This window comes from Echinops telfairi, unplaced genomic scaffold (assembly GCF_000313985.2).
Source record: "Echinops telfairi isolate 266 unplaced genomic scaffold, ASM31398v2 ScPeMD7_7457;HRSCAF=8495, whole genome shotgun sequence".
NCBI lineage: Eukaryota > Metazoa > Chordata > Mammalia > Afrosoricida > Tenrecidae > Echinops > Echinops telfairi.
The window spans coordinates 5,966,205-5,986,577 of NW_022111357.1; the positions used below are offsets into that span (position 1 = coordinate 5,966,205).

The 20,373-nt window shown below is 54.8% G+C and overlaps 2 protein-coding genes across 2 annotated transcripts in view; one reads left to right on the forward strand and one right to left on the reverse strand.

Moving 5' to 3' along the window:
- Positions 1 to 353: 353 nt before the first annotated feature.
- Positions 354 to 14,189, reverse strand: CDCA8 (cell division cycle associated 8). Its single transcript, XM_004704955.2, has 11 exons — positions 14,057 to 14,189; positions 13,841 to 13,962; positions 13,577 to 13,705; positions 11,233 to 11,273; positions 9,108 to 9,180; positions 7,021 to 7,097; positions 5,166 to 5,230; positions 4,423 to 4,518; positions 3,208 to 3,334; positions 2,473 to 2,559; positions 354 to 1,567 (listed from the first exon to the last, which is right to left on the reverse strand). The coding sequence occupies exons 2-11, from the start codon at positions 13,944 to 13,946 to the stop codon at positions 1,523 to 1,525; spliced, it is 846 nt and encodes a 281-aa protein (XP_004705012.1). The 5' UTR covers positions 13,947 to 13,962; positions 14,057 to 14,189; the 3' UTR covers positions 354 to 1,522.
- Positions 14,190 to 14,914: 725 nt separating this feature from the next.
- CUNH1orf109 (chromosome unknown C1orf109 homolog) overlaps positions 14,915 to 20,373 on the forward strand; it is an 8,341-nt gene continuing 2,882 nt past the window's right edge. Inside the window, exons 1-3 of the mRNA XM_045299264.1 lie at positions 14,915 to 15,436; positions 18,949 to 19,128; positions 20,246 to 20,364. Coding sequence (XP_045155199.1) covers positions 15,162 to 15,436; positions 18,949 to 19,128; positions 20,246 to 20,364 — 574 coding nt within the window. The 5' untranslated portion in view covers positions 14,915 to 15,161. The remainder of the gene's footprint in view (positions 15,437 to 18,948; positions 19,129 to 20,245; positions 20,365 to 20,373) is intronic.

Sequence of the window (20,373 nt, forward strand, 5' to 3'; positions counted from 1 at the left end):
CAGCCCTGCCCGTGCTTGCTCCAGGCAGTAGAGCTGTGTGGGTAACATTTGGGGGGTGGGGTAGGGGCCTGGAAGGCTGCTGCTTGGCTCACTCCTGGTGAGGCTGAGGCCAGATCTTCTATGTCTGAGGTGAGCAGACTAGACTATACTTTTGTGTTGGCGTGAAATCCAATTTTCAATTTGAAATTAAATAAGACCTGTCTTCCCAGACATACATTTCTAGCTCACGGGACGAAGGTGCACGGGGAAGGCTGCGCCTACAGAGCTTCTGTCTCAGGTCAGGGAAGTAGCTGAAGCCGTTTCTGGGAGAGGCCCCCCCCCCTCCCCCAGCACAGATGACAGGCAGGCTGGTATTAAAAATCAACCCCACATTTATTGAAGACAGGTAACTTTTAGTAGCTCTGATGACAAGTCCATTCAGAGATACGCTGAAACGTTCAGGAAACGCTACGACACAAGTCTCAGGAAAGGGACGAAGACACCTCAAAAGAACACAGGCTGCACAGGACGAGCCCACTAGGGACAGTCAGGCAGCACGACACACGAGAGAGCCAGGCAGCCAGCACGAGGAAACTGGTGCGCTGTTAGGTCTGTCTGCGGGTGGAGGACTCGGTCCCCGTATTCTTGGAACAAGCCCCATGATTCTTGGTGGCAGGTGCTGGCTGGAGTGCAGGGTCGCACTGCCGCGTGCCAGAGAGCCAGTCCATGGCCGGGGCCTAGGTGACACACACAGCAAGGCCACCACACAACTACCTGCTGGCCGGCAGACCCCGCAGGAAAGAGGCGTTCCCTGCCAAGTCTACATGCCTGCTGGGCCCACTGGACTGTGGGTGGCCCGCCACACAAAGACCCAGGATGAGCTGAAGACCTGCCGTTCCCTCACCCCAATTCCCAGCACTCAGGAGGTAGAGGAGCAAAGCGAGGAAGCTGCCTGCAAACCAACTTTTGGTCTTTGGTCAACAGGGATTAAGGCAAACTCTCCTGGGAGTCAGAGCCACTGGGCACGGCTGGGGCCGTGGAGAAAGGGGCAGGGTGTGCAAGGGGCGAAGTGCCTATGTCGTGTCGCCCTTCAGCCCCTGGCTCTGCCCTCCTGTGGCCTACAGCACCACATCTCTGAGCCCGAGACCGTCGCACGTGCACAGAGAGGGGGACGCAGGCAGTGTTCTCCACTGCGGAGAGGCAGCAGCCTTCCTGGGGTGTGGAGTCCCCCAGCCCCTGTCTGGGGCGTGCTGTGCCAAGGAAGGAAGACCGGGCTGGGAGGATGACAGGGAGCTTGATGTCCTGGAGGCAGCAGGTCACGCCAAGGGTCCCCTGGGTTGGGAGGTGTGAGGCTACAAGCAGAAGCAAAGCTTTCTCTAATGGAGGGGAAGCGCGTCTGTCCCTCTCTCGCTCCCTCTCCCTGGAGTCCCTCAGAGGATCAACATGCAAACAAACAAGCTTGAAGGAAAGCGGCCTCTCCCAGGTGGGCAGTCCGGGAAGTGCCCGTTGCAGGTGGATCCTGGTGCCTCGAGGAATAGCAGCCTCACTTGCGGGAATGCATACTGTCGCAGATCTGGGCCAGGCGGCTCTGGGGGAAGAGGAAGGGAGAGAGGGAATTAAGTAGACGGCACCTGACACGCCTGCCCAGGGAGCTACTCGGTCGCGCCGGGGCCAGGCAGAGCTGAGGGACAGCAGGGCCTCCAGCGGCTGCCTACCCACACCACAACCCTTCTGATCGCCGCCGCTTATCTGAGCGAGCAAACAAGTAGCACCGTGCACGAGACAGAGAATTTGGAAGCAGCCATGCTGCTGTCCAGCGAGGTGATGACTGGTACAGGATCTGGGTGGCTGGTTCTGCATGGACCTTAGCAGGAGGATATGCTTGGACAGCCAGCTCTGCCCTTGTCCTTACCCTGGAATGCACCCTTCCCTGACCCCACAGACGGTGTGCCTAGGCACCAAGTGCCCTTACCCACCACCCAAGACCACGGCTGACTGGCCCAGGGATGGCCGTCTGACCACAGATGAGCCAACTGAAGGCGGCATCTTATATGGAGCAATACAGTTAAGAGTTGGAGGTGTGGGCACCAGAGCCACATTCAAGCCAGCACCAAGGGAGGCCAGCACAACACATCTCCTGGAGGGTAGTGCTGGGTCTGGAGCTGTCTGCGTGGGCACGGCGATCCCCACCATCCCCCTCCCAGGAGCCTGGCAGCACAGCTGTCAAGCCCCCGCCACCCCCATCCCCACTCCCTGAAAAGTCAATTATGAGGGCGTTTCAGCTCCTGCCAACCAACCGTGTCCTGATGCCCTGGCACTAACTGCCCATGGGAGGCAGAACTTTTCTTCCACTGTGGAGCCTCTGTGGCCAGCCACCTGGGACTCAACTGTTGCCACGAAAGCTCGCCAACAGCCGGCCCCGGAGGGGACCTTAGCACTCACGCAGCCTGAACGAAGCTGTGACGGGGTGCCTGTGGTCGGAGACCGACTTACCGAGAGCTTCTTTATGTTCCCCAAGGCCTCCGGGGCCAGCTGCGTGATGTCCATTTTCTGTAAGTCACTGGCCAGCAGCCTCATGCTCTGTGTGGGAGGCAGGGTGGGCTCAACTGGCATGCCCTTTGTGGCGGGACCCCCCCTTGATACTCCACACGTGGTGGAGGGGATGGCTGGGATGGAGAGACAGTGGGGCAGGCAGGAGGGGTGTGACTTGAAGGTGACACTGACACAGGTCAGTGGCTCTATCACCCAGGTGCAAAGGCAAATGCATTACTGCAGGAACGCTGGGCGGCTGCACTCAAGAGAGGCCATCTTTCTCTCTCAGCAGCTGAGAGTGCCACCTGCTCCCTCCGCCCGCTCCAGAACCCACTTTAGTCACACAAAGTGGGGCACACCAGGTTCCCTGTTTCCGACTACGTGTATACCCCTTCTTTCCCCCGAAGGTCTCTCCATCACAGGAGCCTGCTGCTGACCAGTGGGCAGGACATTTGCCCCGTTCAACTTGGGCCTGCTACCAGGCAGGTGAGCAAAGGGAGCCCCAAGTGGGGCGGGGAAATTTCCAGTCTGCGCCTTGAGTCTGGGAGCGGACACTGGGTCCTCGGCCCGTGGAGGGTGGCGATCAGGACTCGGGCAACTGAAAGGACTGTGAGGGGGAGAGGTGGGCTCCAGACCAGGGAGAAGACACTCGAGGCCCGCAGCACGCTACAGGTGGGCTTCCCTCGGGTACGTCACCTCTCCATCACCCACTGGCACGGTGAGGAAGATTTCCTTGCTGTCGGCGAGAGGGCTGCCATTGACCGAGATGTTGTAGATTCGCTCTCTGGCTGCGGGGGTGCGCAGGCCCGGGGTCTTGAACACCCTGTGAAATGGGGAAATCTCTGTGAAGATGGCAACTGGAATGATGCCAGGTGCTTCCGCCTCCATCTATCCTCCAGTCGCCCCTCAGAAGGCGAGCGCTGCATTTGGGGAGGCTGTTTTGAAGCGCGAATGACTAAACACAGCTGGAGAAAGGAGGCTCTAATTACCAAACAGGCACCGAGCAGAAACAAGTTGGTATCCATGTAAATCTGAGCCCCGCAGGGGTGGCAGCCAGCCACAAAGCCAGAAATAAACTTGGGCGCCTGTGCTGCCAGCAAGAGGGATTTTCCAGAGTCAAACTCACTTCGTCAAGGTGGTTAAGATGCTGTGCCCCATTCTCCCAGGAATGGGGGTAACAGGTGGTGATGGCGAGAGGGAATGCAGGAAGAAAGTTGGCTTCCTCGCCTCCCGCCCCCAAGATACCAGCTTTCCGACTCCAGGCCGAGGCTGCCCCTCTCACTCGGCAGCTGTCTACAGTGAAGAGCAGGTGCCCCTCACGCTGCCTCCTGTGGCCTTTACCCTGGCTGCCGGGCGAGCGCGCGCTCTCCCTTGGGGGTTGACTGCAGTTCACGAGCCGTGCCAGCAGTTAACGTGCACTGCTGCTGAACGAAAGGCTGGGGGTCCCGAGTGACCCAGAGGTGCCCGGGAAAAAAGGCCCGACAACCGAATTTCAACACGCCCTCTGCCGAACACCCTAGAGCCGAGCTCTTCTCTGGCGCAGTCGCTGTGAGTCAAAGCCACCTGGGTGGCAACTGGTTTGGGTGTGAAGGTTTATGTTGCAACAGCATCCTTGCTCGTGCTGCCCTCCAACAAGGTGGTCATCACACCTCACTCCTTGTCACCAAGAGCACACCAGATGCCTACTCGTGGGGACCAGAAAAGACTAAGAACCAAATCACCCAGACCACCCCCGGTGAACGCTCTTAACCGTCGCTCTCATGTTGGTGAGGAAGAACGGAGACCCACCCTCAGCGGAGAGGCCAAGAGAGGGAAGGAGGACGCTGGCCTCCTCTGGCTGCCAGGCTGAGGGACCAGGCCTGCTCTGACAGGTGTTAATTCCCCAACCCAAGGGCTTTGCGCCCCTCTCACCTGGAATCAAACCTGGGTGTCAGGCGCGGGGTGGGTTTTACCATTGACATCTCCAGTCGGCTCATGGCAGGGGTAACAAGGTTACAGCGGCTTGACCTGGAGGCGAGAAACAGCCATTCGCTGTGGGCCTCCCAGCAACTCGGGGTGGGGGTGGATGGGAGGCGGCAGCCAGACAATCCTCCTCATTTCAGAGATGAAGGGATCCCGTTTGATCTGCCCAGGATCACAAAGCGAATTAAGGTGGAGCCAACCTCAGACCCTAGGAGCCCACCCCGGAATGACCTGCAGGTTCCCTCAGCTGGAGTGCCAGTCCTCCTGCTGGGTGGCTAGTTACACTAGGCTGCCAGGACTCAGGGAGACCAGCCACTCACTCTAAGCCTGTCTGCGATGCAGCGCTCCCCTGCCCTGATGGTCTGGTGGAGTCCAGGAGCACCAGCTCAGGCCACGGGGGGCGGGGGTGCTCTACTGAGCAGGCACTTCATTTGCCCACCAGCGGGCAGCATTGCTTACCATGGGTTTCAGGGCCCAACTCTCCCTGGCTGCCTTCAAAAGGAAGCGGGGGAAGATGGCGACTGTGGGCGGAAGAATGCAGAAGGTGCAGGGCTAGGGCACTTCTGGAAGCCCCTTCAGCTCACTGAAGGAGTTGATGACTTTCAAACTTAGTTGAACCCCAGCTCTGCCATGATGTAGGTAGCTCTTCAGTGAAACCAAGGACACACGTCCACACTGGGAGAACCCATTACCTTTGCCTTTTGCCTTTTCCTTGTACAGACTGGGCTCTGTTCTTGGATGGAGGGCACCTTTTTACCTGAAATCACAACCAGGGAGATGGAGGTGTCAGCAAGCCCAGTGGAGAACAGGAAGCAAGGGTCGGAAGAAAGGCAGGGTGGGGCCATCAGCTGCAGCAAACGCCCATCAGCAAGCCTTCCTCAGGAAACAGGGTGTTTTACACCACTGTCTACTGCCTGGGTCCTCAGAATACAGGATGCTGGCCAAGACTCAAGGTGAACTTACATAGTCTGACTGCTCCTCCCCATCCCACCCCCACCAAGTGCTGCTATGACAGTCACTGAGGATAGCCTGGGCGCTCAACCCCAGGGACCCTCTGCAGATGTCACCCTTCTTGACTCAGCTCACCAAACACTCATGTCCCAGCGATTCTCGCCCCGCCTCCAAGACTCACCTTCCCCGCTTCTCTGGGTGCCCCTCTGCCGCCTGCCTCACTCTCCTTTTTGCAGCCACTCCTGGGCACCCCCAAAGGCCCTGCACAAGCACATCTACTGCGGTATTGGGACACCTGTCTGAAGTCCAGATGTCCCGGAAAAGTATTATAAACAGTGTAGCAAATGTCACCTTCCTCACCAAGTCCCGCAGCTCGCTAGAGGGCACTAGCCCAAGCCAGGAACCAATCAGTCATCTCTGGTGCCTCCAGAAGCCCTGCCCATTCTTCCGTTGAGATTTTTTTTAAATCAGTTTATTATGGGCCCATACAACTCTTATCACAATTCATACATACGTCAATTGTCTAAAGCACATTTGCACATCCATTGCCCTCATCATTCTCAAAACATTTCCTCTCCACTTAAGCCCCTGGCATCAGCTCCTCATTTTTCCCCTCCCTCCCTGCTCCCCCCTCCCTCACGAGCCCTTGATAATTTATAAATTATTATTTTGTCATATCTTGCCTTGTCCGACGTCTCCCTTCACGCACTTTTCTGCTGTCCGTCCCCCAGGGAGGAGGTCACATATAGTTCCTTGTCATCGGTTCTGCCTTTCCATCACCCCCTCCCTCTACCCTTCCAGTATCGCCACTCACACCACTGGTCCTGAAGGGATCATCCGCCCTGCATTCCCTGTGTTTCAGGTTCCTAGCTGTACCAGTGTATACTCTGGCCTAGCCAGACGTGCAAGGTAGAATTGGGATCATGACAGTGGTGGCGGTGGGGGAGCATTTAGGAACTAGAGGAAAGTTGTATTTTTCATCGTTGCTACATCGCACCCTGACTGGCTCCCTCCTCTCCTGTTTAGATTTTATCTCAAAATCAAAACCACCCCTAAGCCCTTTCTTACTAAGGGCCAGTGCCTTTAGTAAGCTGATACAGGGAGCGGGGTAGGGGAGAGAGAGAAACGGAGTGGGACAGTCACACAGCACTGTGCGGTGACTGTTGCTGATGTGTACCATCAATTGTGCTCAACTGCAGCCTGTTTGGTGATGATGTACTTACAATTCAAAAAGGACGAGAACCTCCCAGTTAATCGCGTTCCTCGTCCCGCCCCTCTCATCTACCTTGCATACTGGTTTCTGAAACACTCGTCTGGCGAATAAAACGCACTTCCGAGGTGGCCTCCAAGGTCCCTGCCCCTCAGATGCACATCCACTCTCCCTCCCTGCTCCTCCTGCTAGGGAAGCCTCCCTACCCTTTCCGGCCTGGGATAGCTACGACTTAACTGGAGCACTTAGTACTTGCCCTGCTCACACTTTTGTTACTCATCTGTGTAAAGGGGGATCCATCTGATGACACTGTGAGCAAGGAGAGCGACTCTTATCCAAGCCCGAGGCCTCTGAGCCCTTCCTCTGCAGCCTGAGCGCCTACTTACTCGTGTAGCTTGAGGATTCTTATTTTCGTCCTCTTCTTCTTCCACTATCATTTCATCCACTTGGATTGCCTTCCGTGCTGTAAGAAACAGGTTGGCAGTGTGATGGTTCTGATGGGAATATACTTTCAAGCATCCGCATTTCTTAAAAGGGAACAGTGACCATCAAGGGAGAGCGTGAGCGCCACGAGACCGGTGCTGTCTCTACGTGAGATGGCATGACATTTTTGTGGCGTGAAAGAATGTAAAACCCCTTTGGGTACCGAACCCAGAGAAACATTCTCCACAAGGCATGCTCATGGAAAACAGGCACCACGATGATCTTAGGTGGAGAATGAAGGCTGTTTGGGACGATGTTAAGGACTCCTCACGTGGAAGGAGCTCGATGGTCTGACAGGTCGGCAAAGAGCACAACTGGTGTCAATGTGCAGACACCACCGGGAGTTTTCCAGCAGGCTTAGCTGCCTAGAGAATATAAAGCAGTGCCTCTCAGGGCTAACAATGTACAGAGTCTAGGGAGTCAGAGAGGCAGACGAAATTCATGCACTGAATCATGGGGAGAGAAACCAGACTCAACTACTTGTGTCTTAAAAAAAAAAAAATCAGCTACAACCCTGACACATTAACTAAGGGCACAAAATCAATTTTCACTGCTGCTGCTATTGGCTCTGGTTCGTTCAGTTTGCAGAGGTGAACCAAGAGCAGTCCTGCACATTCCCCTCCCCACCCCGCCAAACACACCCGTACGCCCTCCAGAACTGATGAGATTAGCTAAAGTCTAGGACGGACCCAAGATGACCTAAGAGATTCTAAATACAGGGCTGAAGGACTCTGGGAACACCGGGTCCAGTGTCGTCACCCCGTCTCAGGGAGGCCGGTAGGGGTGTGGCAGTAGGAGTGCAGACACATCATGCAGAAGGCAGGCCAGAACAGGAGCAGTGTTTCTGGCCTAGCATCGGGAAGAAGGCGGCCTGGGGGGCAGCCAGGAAACACAGACCCTGGGTCAGGGCTGTGCTCTCAAGAGCTCTATTCAGCTTCATGACCAGACACGAACTCCACATCACAGCTCGGTGAGGCCGAGTCCAGGTTCACGGAGTAAACCTGGCTTCCCAGGGAACTTGCCTGCTAGGACAGTGGTTCTCAGCTCTCGGGACCCGAGTGGGAGCAAAGTTTACTTATGTTGACCCCTGGGCTGACTGGCATGGAAGGACACACTGAGAAAGAGGATCTTTTTCATTTCTTGTCCTCCCTTCCCTTCAGGGAGAGGCTCTGGTTGATATTACCGAGTCTAGAACGCCTCTTTCATTCTCGCTCCAAACAAGGAGTGGTTTCCAGCTGCAAGGTGTGGACTCCCTTTGCTCCATCTGGCTGAGTCAGCGCTAACAACTTGGCCTTCAGGCTGTGCCTGAGTTGTTGCACACCTGAGGCCAACCAGTGGAGACTGACTGGACTAAAAGGGATCACCCGTGGGCTCGATCCCTAAGAAGGCATGCTGTAACCCATCAGTGCCTCGTGGGGAGGCTCAGAAGGGGACTCAGTGGAACTTCTGAGCCCTTCCCCATGGACATGGGAATTCTATACCATGCATTTTTTGTTTGCATCTTTTTTTCTGCTAGGTTAATGACAGCCCTTTCCCTGGGGTCTGAGTCATTTCAATGAATTATGGGATGAAGAAATAAGAGGTGGAGCCAGCACTGAGCCCTAGGCAAAGGAAGATGGGAGAGGGCTGTGCTATACCCCCTGGAGTCTGGACTGACAAGGGGGGCGGGGGGAACAACACGACAACACTGAAGTTTCCCCAGGACACGGTTGGTGTGTGAAGGGCAATTTCTTCCCACTGCACATTTGGCACCCGAGGTGGATGATCTCAGCTCCCCAGACTGGTCTCACACGGACAGTCTGGCTCCCCGCACCAGTCTCTGGAGAGAGCACGATGGAATGAATGGAATGGCTAAAATGCCATGTCTGGGTCCACAAGCCTGAGGAGACATCAGCGAAGATGTCCCACCAACAAGGCCGAGTCTGAGCAGCCACCCCACCACCCCAACCTCGGCATTCTCAGGTCAGACGGGGCTTTGAAAAGCACTCACTTTTGGCCGATTTCAGGGGTGTCTGGATAGCTTCTGCCGTCAGTTTGTTTATTTCTGTGATGTCAAGGTCAGCCTGTGACAAGGACCACCAGAAAACACCAGGTCCATCAAGTAAGGAACAGTATTTTCAGATGGGAAAAAAACCAACCACTTACTTTCACAAAAGAGGATTTGATACATACAGTGCTACATGTTAATTTTAACAAAATATAAGACTCCCATACACCCACCACTCAACCCGAGACCCGGGACATCTCCCCAACACTTGCTTCCAGCTATGCCCCCTTCCCTGCTCTGGTCCATGTCTCTCCCCTTCAGGGGCCCACTAGCCTCACAGTCATTCCACGTGCCTTGAGAAAAATATCTCAACCACAAAGCCAGCGATTCAAATCCCCTAGTAGCTCTGTGAGAGAAAGAGGAAGCTATCTGCACGGAGATTTAGTCTCAGAGATCCTATAAAAGGCCAGAGCTGGAATTGACTCACCAGTAATGGGTTTGGGCTATCTGAATTATGATACATACATGCATGCTATTGCATGCATACATATAATATACATTTTTGACTGCTCTTTGTGGTTGTAATTTGTTTCCACTGCTGTGTAGTATTCCACTGGGAGGCTATACCCCAATACAATTTTCCATGCCCTGGTCTACAGCTTTCTTGCCACCAAATACTGCTATTTTGGGCCATGTTATACCTGTCTCTGAGGCACAAGCTCAGACTTTCTCTGAGGCACAAGCCTAAGCCTTCTCTGCGCTGTCTCCTTAAGGAGAGGGCACCACCACAGGGCTATAGGGAAGGCATGTATGCCACCTTGATGTTACCCCACATTGTTTCCCAAAGTGACTGTGCTTGCTACGGTCTCACCAGGATCCAATACGTGTCCGCAGGATCCACACCCTCTACCACACTGGGCCGTCTCAACGCCTCACTTCTGGCTAGGTTCTGGAGTCATTCTAGCTCAATTTGCTAGCCATGGTGACAGCCACCTCTGGTTGGCAGCACCAGAAGCAGGCATGGAGCACTGCCCCTCCTTGTTGCCCCCAGGCCAGCTGAGCCAGCATAGCTGCGAGAACGGGAATGGTGCGGCCTCCTCTCTGCGTTGGTCGGGCTGCATGGAATGCTGAGGAGGATTCTAAGCGTGGAGGAAACCGTGCTGGGGCACAGCAGCGATTCTCCTGTCTCTACAAACAAGTGGCAGGGTCTGAGGGTCACCCTGGCGGCAGGCCACTGATCACCCATTGTGTGAAAGAGTTAAGACAGCACACTGAGCCTGTCATGCCAAGAGGTCTACTTGCAAGGCTGGCCATGGCTAGCACTTGGGAATTTGGGGAGGACCCTCATTATTCCCTGGTCATAATGGTTCTTTACGCCTAGACAACAAACTATGTCTGACAAGGAACACCTACTTCCCTTCGGGGTGTCTAGATTTGGGTACATGCTAGGCAGATTGTAAGGATCCCTGGTGGCACAGTGGTTTAAACACTCTGCTACTAACTGAAAGGTTGATGGCTTGAACTCACCAGCTGTTCTGTGGGAGAAAGATACGGCAGCCTTGGAAACCCTGTGGGGCGGGTCCTATAGGAGGATCATTTTGAGTTGGAATCAGCTCACTGGCAGTGCGTTCAATGGGTAAGCAGAGGGTGCCCACATGGCCAAGGGTTTAAAGCAGTGGTTCTCAACCTGTGGGTCGCGACCCCTCTGGGCGTCGAAAGACCCTCTCACAGGGGTCACCCGATTCATAACAGTAGCAAAAGTACAGTTATGAAAATATTTTTATGGGCGGGGGTCACCACAACATGAGGAACTGTATTAAAGGCTTGAGGCATTAGGAAGGTTGAGACCACTGGTTTAAAGGAACGCAGGCTTATAGATGTTTCCCCTTGCAAAGTCAGGGCAAAGGACGGCCAGGAATCTGCCGCCTCCAAACAGAACTGCCTCCAGTCTTAGACCTTAAGAATGTGGGCCTCTCTTACTTCGCGTTTGATACAATGACAGCTTTCCAGTTGACAGGTACAGGTTACGTCCCCAAGGAACCTCTTCCCCAGTAAGCCCTCACTGGATGGACTCTGTGACTGGATTAAGGACATAAACAACAGGTAGAAAAAGGGGCAGGGCACTTACTGTTGCTGCCTCCTCCAGGGCCTGCTTGTTCCCTCCGAGGGCTTTGAAAAGAACATGGTATTTCGTTAGCACTGATTAGCAGCGTAGCGCGCATCTTCCCTCGCACGGCCTGGCAGCTTTCTCCAACTGGACCAGATGGGCCCCCTGCCCAGCATTCCAGGACTGGCACCATCTCGTCCTTCTCCACCCTGGACTCTTCCTCATGGCCTCCTCTACTGTTATCGGCGAACTCCTGCACCAAATCCTCACCTCTAGGTGTGTACCGTCAATCTCATTTGAGAACTGGCTGTCTGAGTTGTTAATGAGGAGGGAATGGTAGAGGATATGTATCTTGCAAGAGTCTCTGCTGAGTTACAAGGACTAAGCAGCAAGCAGAAGCAGAGTGGGAGAAAGATGCCAGTCACATAATGATCTCCAAGCTGCCAGAGATGGAAAGCCTCCCCACACCCCACATTCAGACTTGTAGTCCCCGCAAGCAGTGAGAAAATAAATTTCTGTTTGTGAAAGTCACCCACTGGTGGTATTTCTGTTATAGCAGTACTAGATCTCTAAGACATTCATGTTCCACCCCCCTCCCGGAACGGCTTGTCATCTCCCAAATGTGCCCCTGTCTCTCACTACTGTGTCCTGGTACTTGACTCTTCGGCCTGGAATATTTCTTTGCACTCAATAAACCCAGAATGAGGAACTCAGAGATCCCAGAGTCGAAGTACAACAGAGCTGAAGTTTGAGCTCAGGGGCCTTGGCACTCTGCCCCTCCAACCCTTCATTTCCTCTGCCAGTTTGACGCAAGTAAGTGCTCGGTTAGTTGCTCATACTCTTCCTGCTCCACCAGTACTGGGGCCGTCTTTGCCTTGACTGTGAACTCCTGGAGGACAGCAATATACCCAGCTTCTGGTAAAAAGCTGCACATAGTAGGTGCCTATTCTGTTCTTGTAGCATTATCACTTTAATTACAAAATCTCGTGTGTTTTAGATCACCCTTCTCCCATAACCTGTAAGATCCCAGGGCACAAGGTCTGTTTTAACCCTCAGAGCATCTTCAGCACCTAGCACTGTGAGAAAGTATTTGTAGACACAAGGAAATGAATTAACTAATAAATAAAGGGGCGAGTGGAAAGGCTCACTGACCATCTCTGCTGCAAGTAGAGGAATCTCTGGATAGTGCAAACAGTTAATGCGTTCGGCTGCTAACTAAATGGTTAGTGGTTCAAATGCACCCCAACGTGCCTTGACACAAAAGCTATGTCCTACAACTCAACCAATAAAAACTCTAGGAAGCACAGTTCTACTGACACATAAGGTCACCCTGAGTCAGAACCCACTGGATGTTAGCAGGTTCGAGTGAACAGAACAGGAGTTAGAGGCTGGACCCTGGGCAATCCCCAACCCCAATAGAAAGGGCAGCTTCCTTCGTTTCCCTGGGCGTGGAGCATGGGGAGGGGGAGGGGGAAGCACAGGCTGAAATGTCCCTCGTAACCTTTGAGTCTTTACACTTCACAATGGGCTTTGCTCAATATTACATTGGCCATGGCTGGAAGCTGCAAAAGAGCTCCCTAGGGCCCACCCTCCTCCCTGAGCTCTGGAACCAAGCCAGGCTGTTCATTCATCCAGCTAGTAACTGCTTGTCACGTTCTTTTCTAGCCCTGCCCTTGTGGCACTTACATGAATCTTGGTGGAATGTGAGGACATGTTACTAGGGAAAATAAACAGGTAAGAAAGACATTAGCTCTCACTCACTGCCATGCAGTCAATGCTGGCTCACAGCGACCCTATGGGGGAAGGGGAGGGCTGCCCTTTTGAGTTTCTGAGACTGTAATTCTTGACAGGTGTAGAAAACCCATCTTTCTCCTGCAAGGTTAGATCAGGCATCAGTCAACTTCCACCCCGTTTTGTTACAGGGCCTGTGCGCTCAGAATGGCTTCTAGAATTTCCTAAATGGATGGAAACAATGGCCGATGAAGCAGATCTCCTAACGTGTCAAATTCAAGTTTCCGTGTCCCTCATTCAAACTTCATGGGAGCCCAGCCATGACCACTTGTTATCGTGGCGTGGAGTCCACACAGCAGCTCGGTATTGACAACAGGAAGTCTCTGACCCATGGAGTCACACGATCTGCTTTCGAAGCTAGTCCTTTTCAGAAACAGGCCGCGCGGGGGTTAGATGGAGGGAAGCGCTGAGGAAGAACAGAAGGCAGGGAGGGGCGCGGTCGGGCCGCGGCCTCCACGAGTGGCCAAGGAAGGACGGCATGAGGCTGGTGGCGCGCGAGCGAGTTCTTTCCGGAGGCCTCTCTGGAACCGCGGGGAGGGCCGGGGCCTGGGGGCTCGTCCCCCGCAGTTCTTACCGAAATACTCGAGCCAGTTCATCTCGCGCAGCGCCTTCGGGAGCCGCAGGATCTCGATGTTGTACAGGTTGTCCATCTCCTTGAGGAGGTTCTGCCGGTCGGACTGAATTTGCTTGGACCGGATCTGCACTGCGAAAGGGCAGAGCCCAAGGGACCCGGGTCACCCGGCGATGCCCAGGGCCCGGAAGCCGAGCCCCAGGCGTCCCAACCCACCGGCCCCGGCGATCGTGCCCGGCGGCACCTCGGCCCGGCCCCACCCCTCACCTTCGCGGTCGAAGTCTTTGAGAAAGGAGGAGAGCTTCCGGCTCCGCAGCGAACTGTTCTTGGTCGCTCGACTGCCGCGACTGCCGCCTTTCCTAGCCGGAGCCATGGCGCTTCTGCGGAGGCTGTGGAGAGCCGGGGTCCGGCCGACACGGAGTCAGAGGAACGAAGGAAGCCGCAAGGGGGAGGGGAGGGCGCAAAGGGACCGTGGGCACCTACCGTGGCCAGCGGGGGCCCTCCTCCTTCTTCGGGGCCTGGGCTTAAGAAGGCCTGGGTCTTGGACCTGCGGGTCCCAAAGACCAGGGCTGAGAAAACCCTCGCCGTCCCACAGAGAAAGAACCGGCTCTGTGGCTAACCGGCCATGAGTCCGCCGCCACTAAATTCAAACTCAACCGCTACCGGCTGACGAATGAGAAGTCGCCGTCTTAGAAGAGTCCCGCAACATCCAATCACTAGGAAGCATCGCAAGCCAGCAGCCGGTCCACAGGAAGAACTACAACCCCCAGAAGGCATTGCGGGCAGCGACGCGCTTCCGCGCCGCAAAAGCCCCCAGGGCATGCGCAAGGAGAGCGGCGTGTCCTCCGCCTTTCTTAGCCTTAACCGAAAGGTTACTACCTGGTGTCGGGAAAGCGGCGGGCATCCTTAAAAAGGGCTGGCAAGATCCCGGTTCCTGGAACAGGCGTCTGAGGGAGAAACAGCCTCGGCCCCGAGAATCCGCACTCTGCGGTAGGAGACTCCTGAGTGGGAGTGGAGGAGCCCTTCTTGAGATGCGAGCCCAGGAGCCCGCCCTCTGAGAGGGAGCCTCTTCTGGGGGAAAGGCGGCCTCACAGAAGGTAACCCCGCGCTGAGGGTGGGTCCTGAGAGCGGGCTCTCACGCCGAACAGAAAAAACTCCCACCCGTGACACAGGAGCCCCGGTGGCGCTGTGGGTTTTGCGTTGCGCTGCGGAACCTCCAGGTCGTGGGTTCAAACCCATCCGGCGCACCAGCGGGAGGAAGCTGAGATGGTGTGCTCCGGTGAAGACTGACAGACAGCCCTGTGTAGGGTTGCGCTGAGTCGGAATCCACACGGCGATAGTGGGTTTTGGAGTCCTGGTGGCTTAGCGGTCACGGTTGGGTTGCTAGCCGCAAAGCCTGCAGTTCGAAACCACCTGGTGCTCTGTGGGAGAAAGACGGGGCTTTCTACTCCCGCACGGAGTACCAGTCTCAGAAACCCACAGGGCCAGTACTCCCCGGCCCTTTGGGTCGCAGTGAGTGAGCCCCCCACCGACGTGGGGCGTCCCAAGACAGGTTCTGTAGGTCGGTTTCTGTTTCTTTCCGCAGACGATGACTTCAGACCGGCCTTTGCACGCCGTGCAGGCGGCGCTGCGGAGGTGCTTCCCGGAGGTGGCGGCGCAGCAGGGCCTGTGGCGGAGCACCCTGCGCGACTGCCAGCCCTTCCTGGCGTCCCTCGGCAACCTGGCCGAGCAGCTGCAGGCCGCCCAGAATGTGCGGTTGGGCGACGTGCCGGCGCTTCGGGCCTTCCCGGACTTAGCGGAGCGGCTGAGGGACAAGCAGCTGGCTGCCGGGGACACCGCCCTGGACCAGCTCTGGGAGAGACTGTAAGGGCCCATGGTGCGCTGGCTCCCCAGAGAGGGTACTGGGCGGCTGGCTGCTTTCCTCTTTGCTTGAGAGCGTGCCACTTGGCGCCTTGCGCTTCGCCCCTTTCCCTCTGTTGCACTGGGAATTCTGTCAGACAGCCTCTTACTGGTCGTGGTCAGCAGAGGCCAGGACTCGCAGGGGTGAGTTTAGTTGTTAGGGACTGGGGAGGTCGTAATAAACTGCCCTAAAGGAGAGTAGAAAAGGAGTTGAGGAAGCTCATTAGTGCTCTAGGGTTTCTTTCTCTCTCTCTCTCTTGCCCTCCCTGGCTCTCCCTCTCTCTTTGTTTTGTTTGGTAAAAAACCTTGATAGGTTTTTACCACTGATTTTGACTCAGTGACACCACGGGGCAGAGCAGGATCGCCCAACAGGTTTTCTAGGCCTTTATCTTTATGGGAAGAATTGCCAGAAGCAAATCCCCGGTCCTGGCCTGGCTCCAGATGGCAAAGGGCTGCTAGCAGCTAGCTGTACCGGAAAATCGGTGGATGTTGGGCCTAAGGGTTTTAGAAAATCTTTTTAACACCTTCATTTCACCCCACTTTACAAGTGCAGAAACCGAGGCACAGGCAGAATGGTCGTACAACTGTCTGGATGATAGGTGCCGTCAAGTCAGGTCTGGCTCGCAGTGGCCCTGTGTCCAACAGAAGCTGCCCAGTCCCGCACCATCCTCACAGTTGTTGCTGTTTGAACCCATCAGCACAGCCCCTGTGCCAACCCAATGCCAAGGGTGGTCCTCTTGTTTCACTCACTCTCTAGTAAGCGTGGTCTCCAGGGACTGGTCCCACTTGATATGTCCAAAGTCTATGAGACAGTGTCTCCCCAGTCTTGCATCTCAGGAGCATGCTGCCCGAACTTCCTCCCGAGACAGAAGTCTTCTCTCTTCTGGCAGCCCCTGGGGTATTCGGTGTTCTTCCACACTGAGACTGGAGTGCCTCAATCCCGCCTCGGTCTGCCTTGTCGGCCAGCTTCCACACGCAGCTGGGGTGATGGAAAGGATCATGGCTTGGCGCCGTGTCCTCAAAGTGACACCTTCACTCTGGGACACTTTTAAAGGGGTCGTTTGCAGCAGGTTTACCCACTGCGAATATGTATGATTTCTTGACTGCCTTCCATGGATATTAATCATAGGTCCAAGCAAGGTGAGATCCTTGACGCCTTCCATCTTTTCTCGGTGTATCACCATGTGGCTCATTGTTTGAGGTGTAATCCCTCCCGAAGGCTGTAGTCATGGATCTGCAAGCGTGCTCACGCTCACACTCATGTTCAGCAAGGAACCATGTCTGAACTGCAAACCTCTTGCAGTCCCGCTCAGAACAGATTCGTGTTGGGGGTGGAGGGGAGGGATGTGTGCACAATTCAGAGTATATCTAAAAACATGGACTTCTACATTTTATTTATTGGAATTCTGCATTTTAAAAGGATAAGTTTTATTGTTTTGTTTGTTTGTTTGTTTCATTGCTGAGACTTGACAGCAAAACATGCAGCTAGAAAATCATGTTTCTCTGTGTGGTGTAGTGCCGGGCTGCATTCTTGGCGATGGACACCCACTCTGTCTTCCATTCCTGAGATGCTCCTCTGCCGAGCTCATGGCTCCGTCAGCGTCCCATCTAGTCTCTCATGTTTCTGTGGTCACTTTGAGCCCATAGAGAGCTTTTTTAAAAAGCACCACACTCAAGGCTTGTTGTTAGGAGCCATCAAGCCCTTAGCGACCCTGTGCTCAACGGAGGGAAACCCTGCCCGGTCCTGCGGCATCCTCACCATGGTGCCTGTGCCTGAGCCCAGGGATGCAGCCACTGTCTTTCTTCTCGGGAGGGCCGTCCTCTCTTTCGCCGCCCCTCCACGTTACCAGACACGCTGTCCTTCTCCAGGGACTGTCTCATAACAATCTATCCAAAGTACTGTATGTGAGACCAAGTCTCGCCATCCTTGTCTCTAAGGTGCTCTCTGGCCTTACTTCTTCCAAGACCAATCCGGTTGTCCTTTTAGCAGGCCATGGTACTTTCAGTGTTCTTCTCCAGCACCACAACTCAAAGGCATCGGCTCTTCTTCAGCTTCCCTTATTCAATGCCCAACTTTCACATGCATCCGAGTGATTGAAAAAACCAGGGTTTGCTTTTCGTCCTTGCTTTTCAATACTCTGAAGAGGCCTGGGCAGCAGAGTTACCTACTGTCTTTTGAGCTCTTGACTGCTGCTTCCATGAGCATCGATTGTGGATCCAAGTAAGAATAAGTCAGACACCTTCAAACTCTTCTCTGAATTCATACTGAAGGCTGCACCCCTTGATCTTCAACGGCAGGTGACTCGAGTTCTCATTTTCAGCAAGTTAGGTTGTGTCGTCTGCCTATTGCAGGTTGTGAATAAGCTCCAGGCAGACATTCTTTATTAAGTGTTAAACTATTATATGGTTTTAACACTTAAGGGAGTGCACCTCCTTTTTTTTTTTGTTTTAAAGAACTCCCTGTGAAAGCCTGTCTCCCCAGAGGCAGCTTCCTCGGGCCAGTGGCTCTGACGTTTGACCTTGCTCTCCAGGAAGCAGTGCATTTTGTAGCATCGACTGTATATGGTATTGGGTTGTGATTCCTAATGTGTTGTTTCATTGTGAGTCAGTCGTGGTTAAACGTTTTGAGAAGCCACAGTTCGGGTCTAGGGAGCGCCTTGCTTGGGGGGAAGTCGTGGCCTTTGTCTTGGTGGGTAGGCACCCTGAGTGCCCAGTGGGATCATCGCAGGATTGACCAGAGGCTCTGTCCTGCTCTGTTGTTTTTTCCAACTATAGCGACCCGAGTGTGCAGAGTAGCCCCGCCCTCCCCAGAGAGTAAGGCCTTCCAGGCGCAACTCACCTGGGCTGGCTCCTCAGGTGCTGCCTCTGGTTTGGCCTGCCAACCTGTCAGCTAGCGGTTAAGCAGTGAGCCATTTTGTACCTCCCCAGCCCAGCTGGCAGCACTTTAAATCACTATTGCCTTGATCGTCTGTAATAACCCTCTTTGTTCATTCACTCATCGAGTAAGTGCCCATTGTCCTGAGCGCTCAGGCCTAGGTGCCTTGGCTCTGTTCTGGGTGCTTAACCTATCTATGCAGGGGGCAAACCCCCTTCCCTACTGCAGGAGGGCTGAGTGACTGCCCGAGGCCCGCACGCTCCCGTGCCCTGAAGCGGTACAAAAGTGGGGCTGGGGAGCAAGCAGATGGGTCCGGTTTGTGTGTCACTGCCCCTTGCGGGCTCCCCTCTTGTGCCTGTCCCAGCGCTCCTCAGCCTCCGCCTCTGAGTCACTTTTGGTCATTGAGGCTTCCTTCCCTCCAGCACTGCCACGACTCTCCCAAAGCAGGGGGCCTCGCCTGCCGGTGGTTTCCTCCCCAGTCACCCTGGACAGTGTCCGCAGACATTTCCGAGGGCCTGGTGTGGTGGCCTGGCTGCTGGGGAGACATCCTGCACAGGACACTGTCACGAGGGCCAAGCCTGAGACTGCTCTCTCCCCACAGAGCCACCCTCCTCCAGGTGCGCGACGCGGTCAGCAGCCACGTGGAGCAAGTGTTCCAGGCCTATGAGCAGCACGCCGCCGCCGCCAGCATCGAGGCCGTGCTGCAGCCCTCCGCCGTCAGCCCCTCTCTGGCCGACATGTTGGAATGGTTGCAAGATATCGAGCGACATTATCGAAATTCATATCCTTTGCACACGTTTTAGATCATGGCCAGGGCTGACCTCTAAGTCTTTTCCATTTCACAGATTACAGAAGGGGGTCGCTCGGCCCCGTCTCCTTGGCTCCTGACTTTGCATTCCCCCCGGGGTCCTTTGTCCGAGTATCGGACAGAGTACTGGACCTGTCAGTAATGGGCACTGCGCTAGGTGCCAGGACAGGAAGCCCTGTGGGAAAGCGTGCAGTAGGTCAGGCGCTGGGTGCTGGGGAGAAAAAGCAGGGACAAAGGAAAGGGGGGGGGGCTGTCATTTTGGGGCATGGTGGGCAGGGCAGGGGATGCTGGAACAAAGACCTGAAGAGCTCAGGGAGGTGACTACATGGATATGTGGGGAAAGGTGTCCAAACGGGACGTACCGTCCGTCCTGAGGTGGGAACATGCCTGTTCTTTTGGAGCCGGTATCCAGACCCAGTCAGACAGATGGGGCTGGACCGCGTAGGGGCTTGAAGGGCATTGGAAAGATTGTCGCTTTTCTTGGAGAAGGCAGGAAAGCCATGACGAGGTTCGGAGTAGAGGGGTGGCCTGAGTTTGGTTTGGTGCTAGCAGGATAAAATATGGAATCCCTAGAACCTGTCCCAGGTTTTCCTACTCCTGTTCCTTTGCTTGTGCTTTTCCTGTCATCTGGAACCTCCCTCATGCGTCCTAAGCTGGATGTATTTCTCTGGCCAACATCCACTGAGATTTAGCTTTTCTGGTTTTCTTCCCAGGCATCTTGGGGTGGGGTTGGGGGGAGTGTGTGCTTAGACTGCAGGGATAGCGTTTCACTCTCTGCTGTAGCCCAAGCAGTGCCAGTACATACTCGGGACTCTGCCCACGTGGACTCACTGGAGAGTACACTGGGAGGCCCTGGGTCAGGGAATGCTTGGCATTTTGAAGCCCTCGCCCACTTGGTGGGAGCAAGATGAGGCTGTCTGTTTCCATAAAGACTTACCACCTCAGAAAGCCTATGGGACAGTTCTCTTCTGGTCTGGAGGGTCGCTATGAGCCCAGCTGACCCTGTCCCAACAGGCTAGACTACCCCTGGAAGATTTTTTTTTCCAGCCTACTTAATTTTCTTTCTGACCGGTCCTTAACTTCCAGGCAGGTACCTGAAGAGAAAGTTCCTCCTCTCCTCTGTCCAGTGGGGAGACCTGGAAAGCATCCAAGCTTTGCCTGTGGCCTGGGACCAGATTTCAGAAGATGACCATCAAGATTTTGTGCAAGGTACTATTC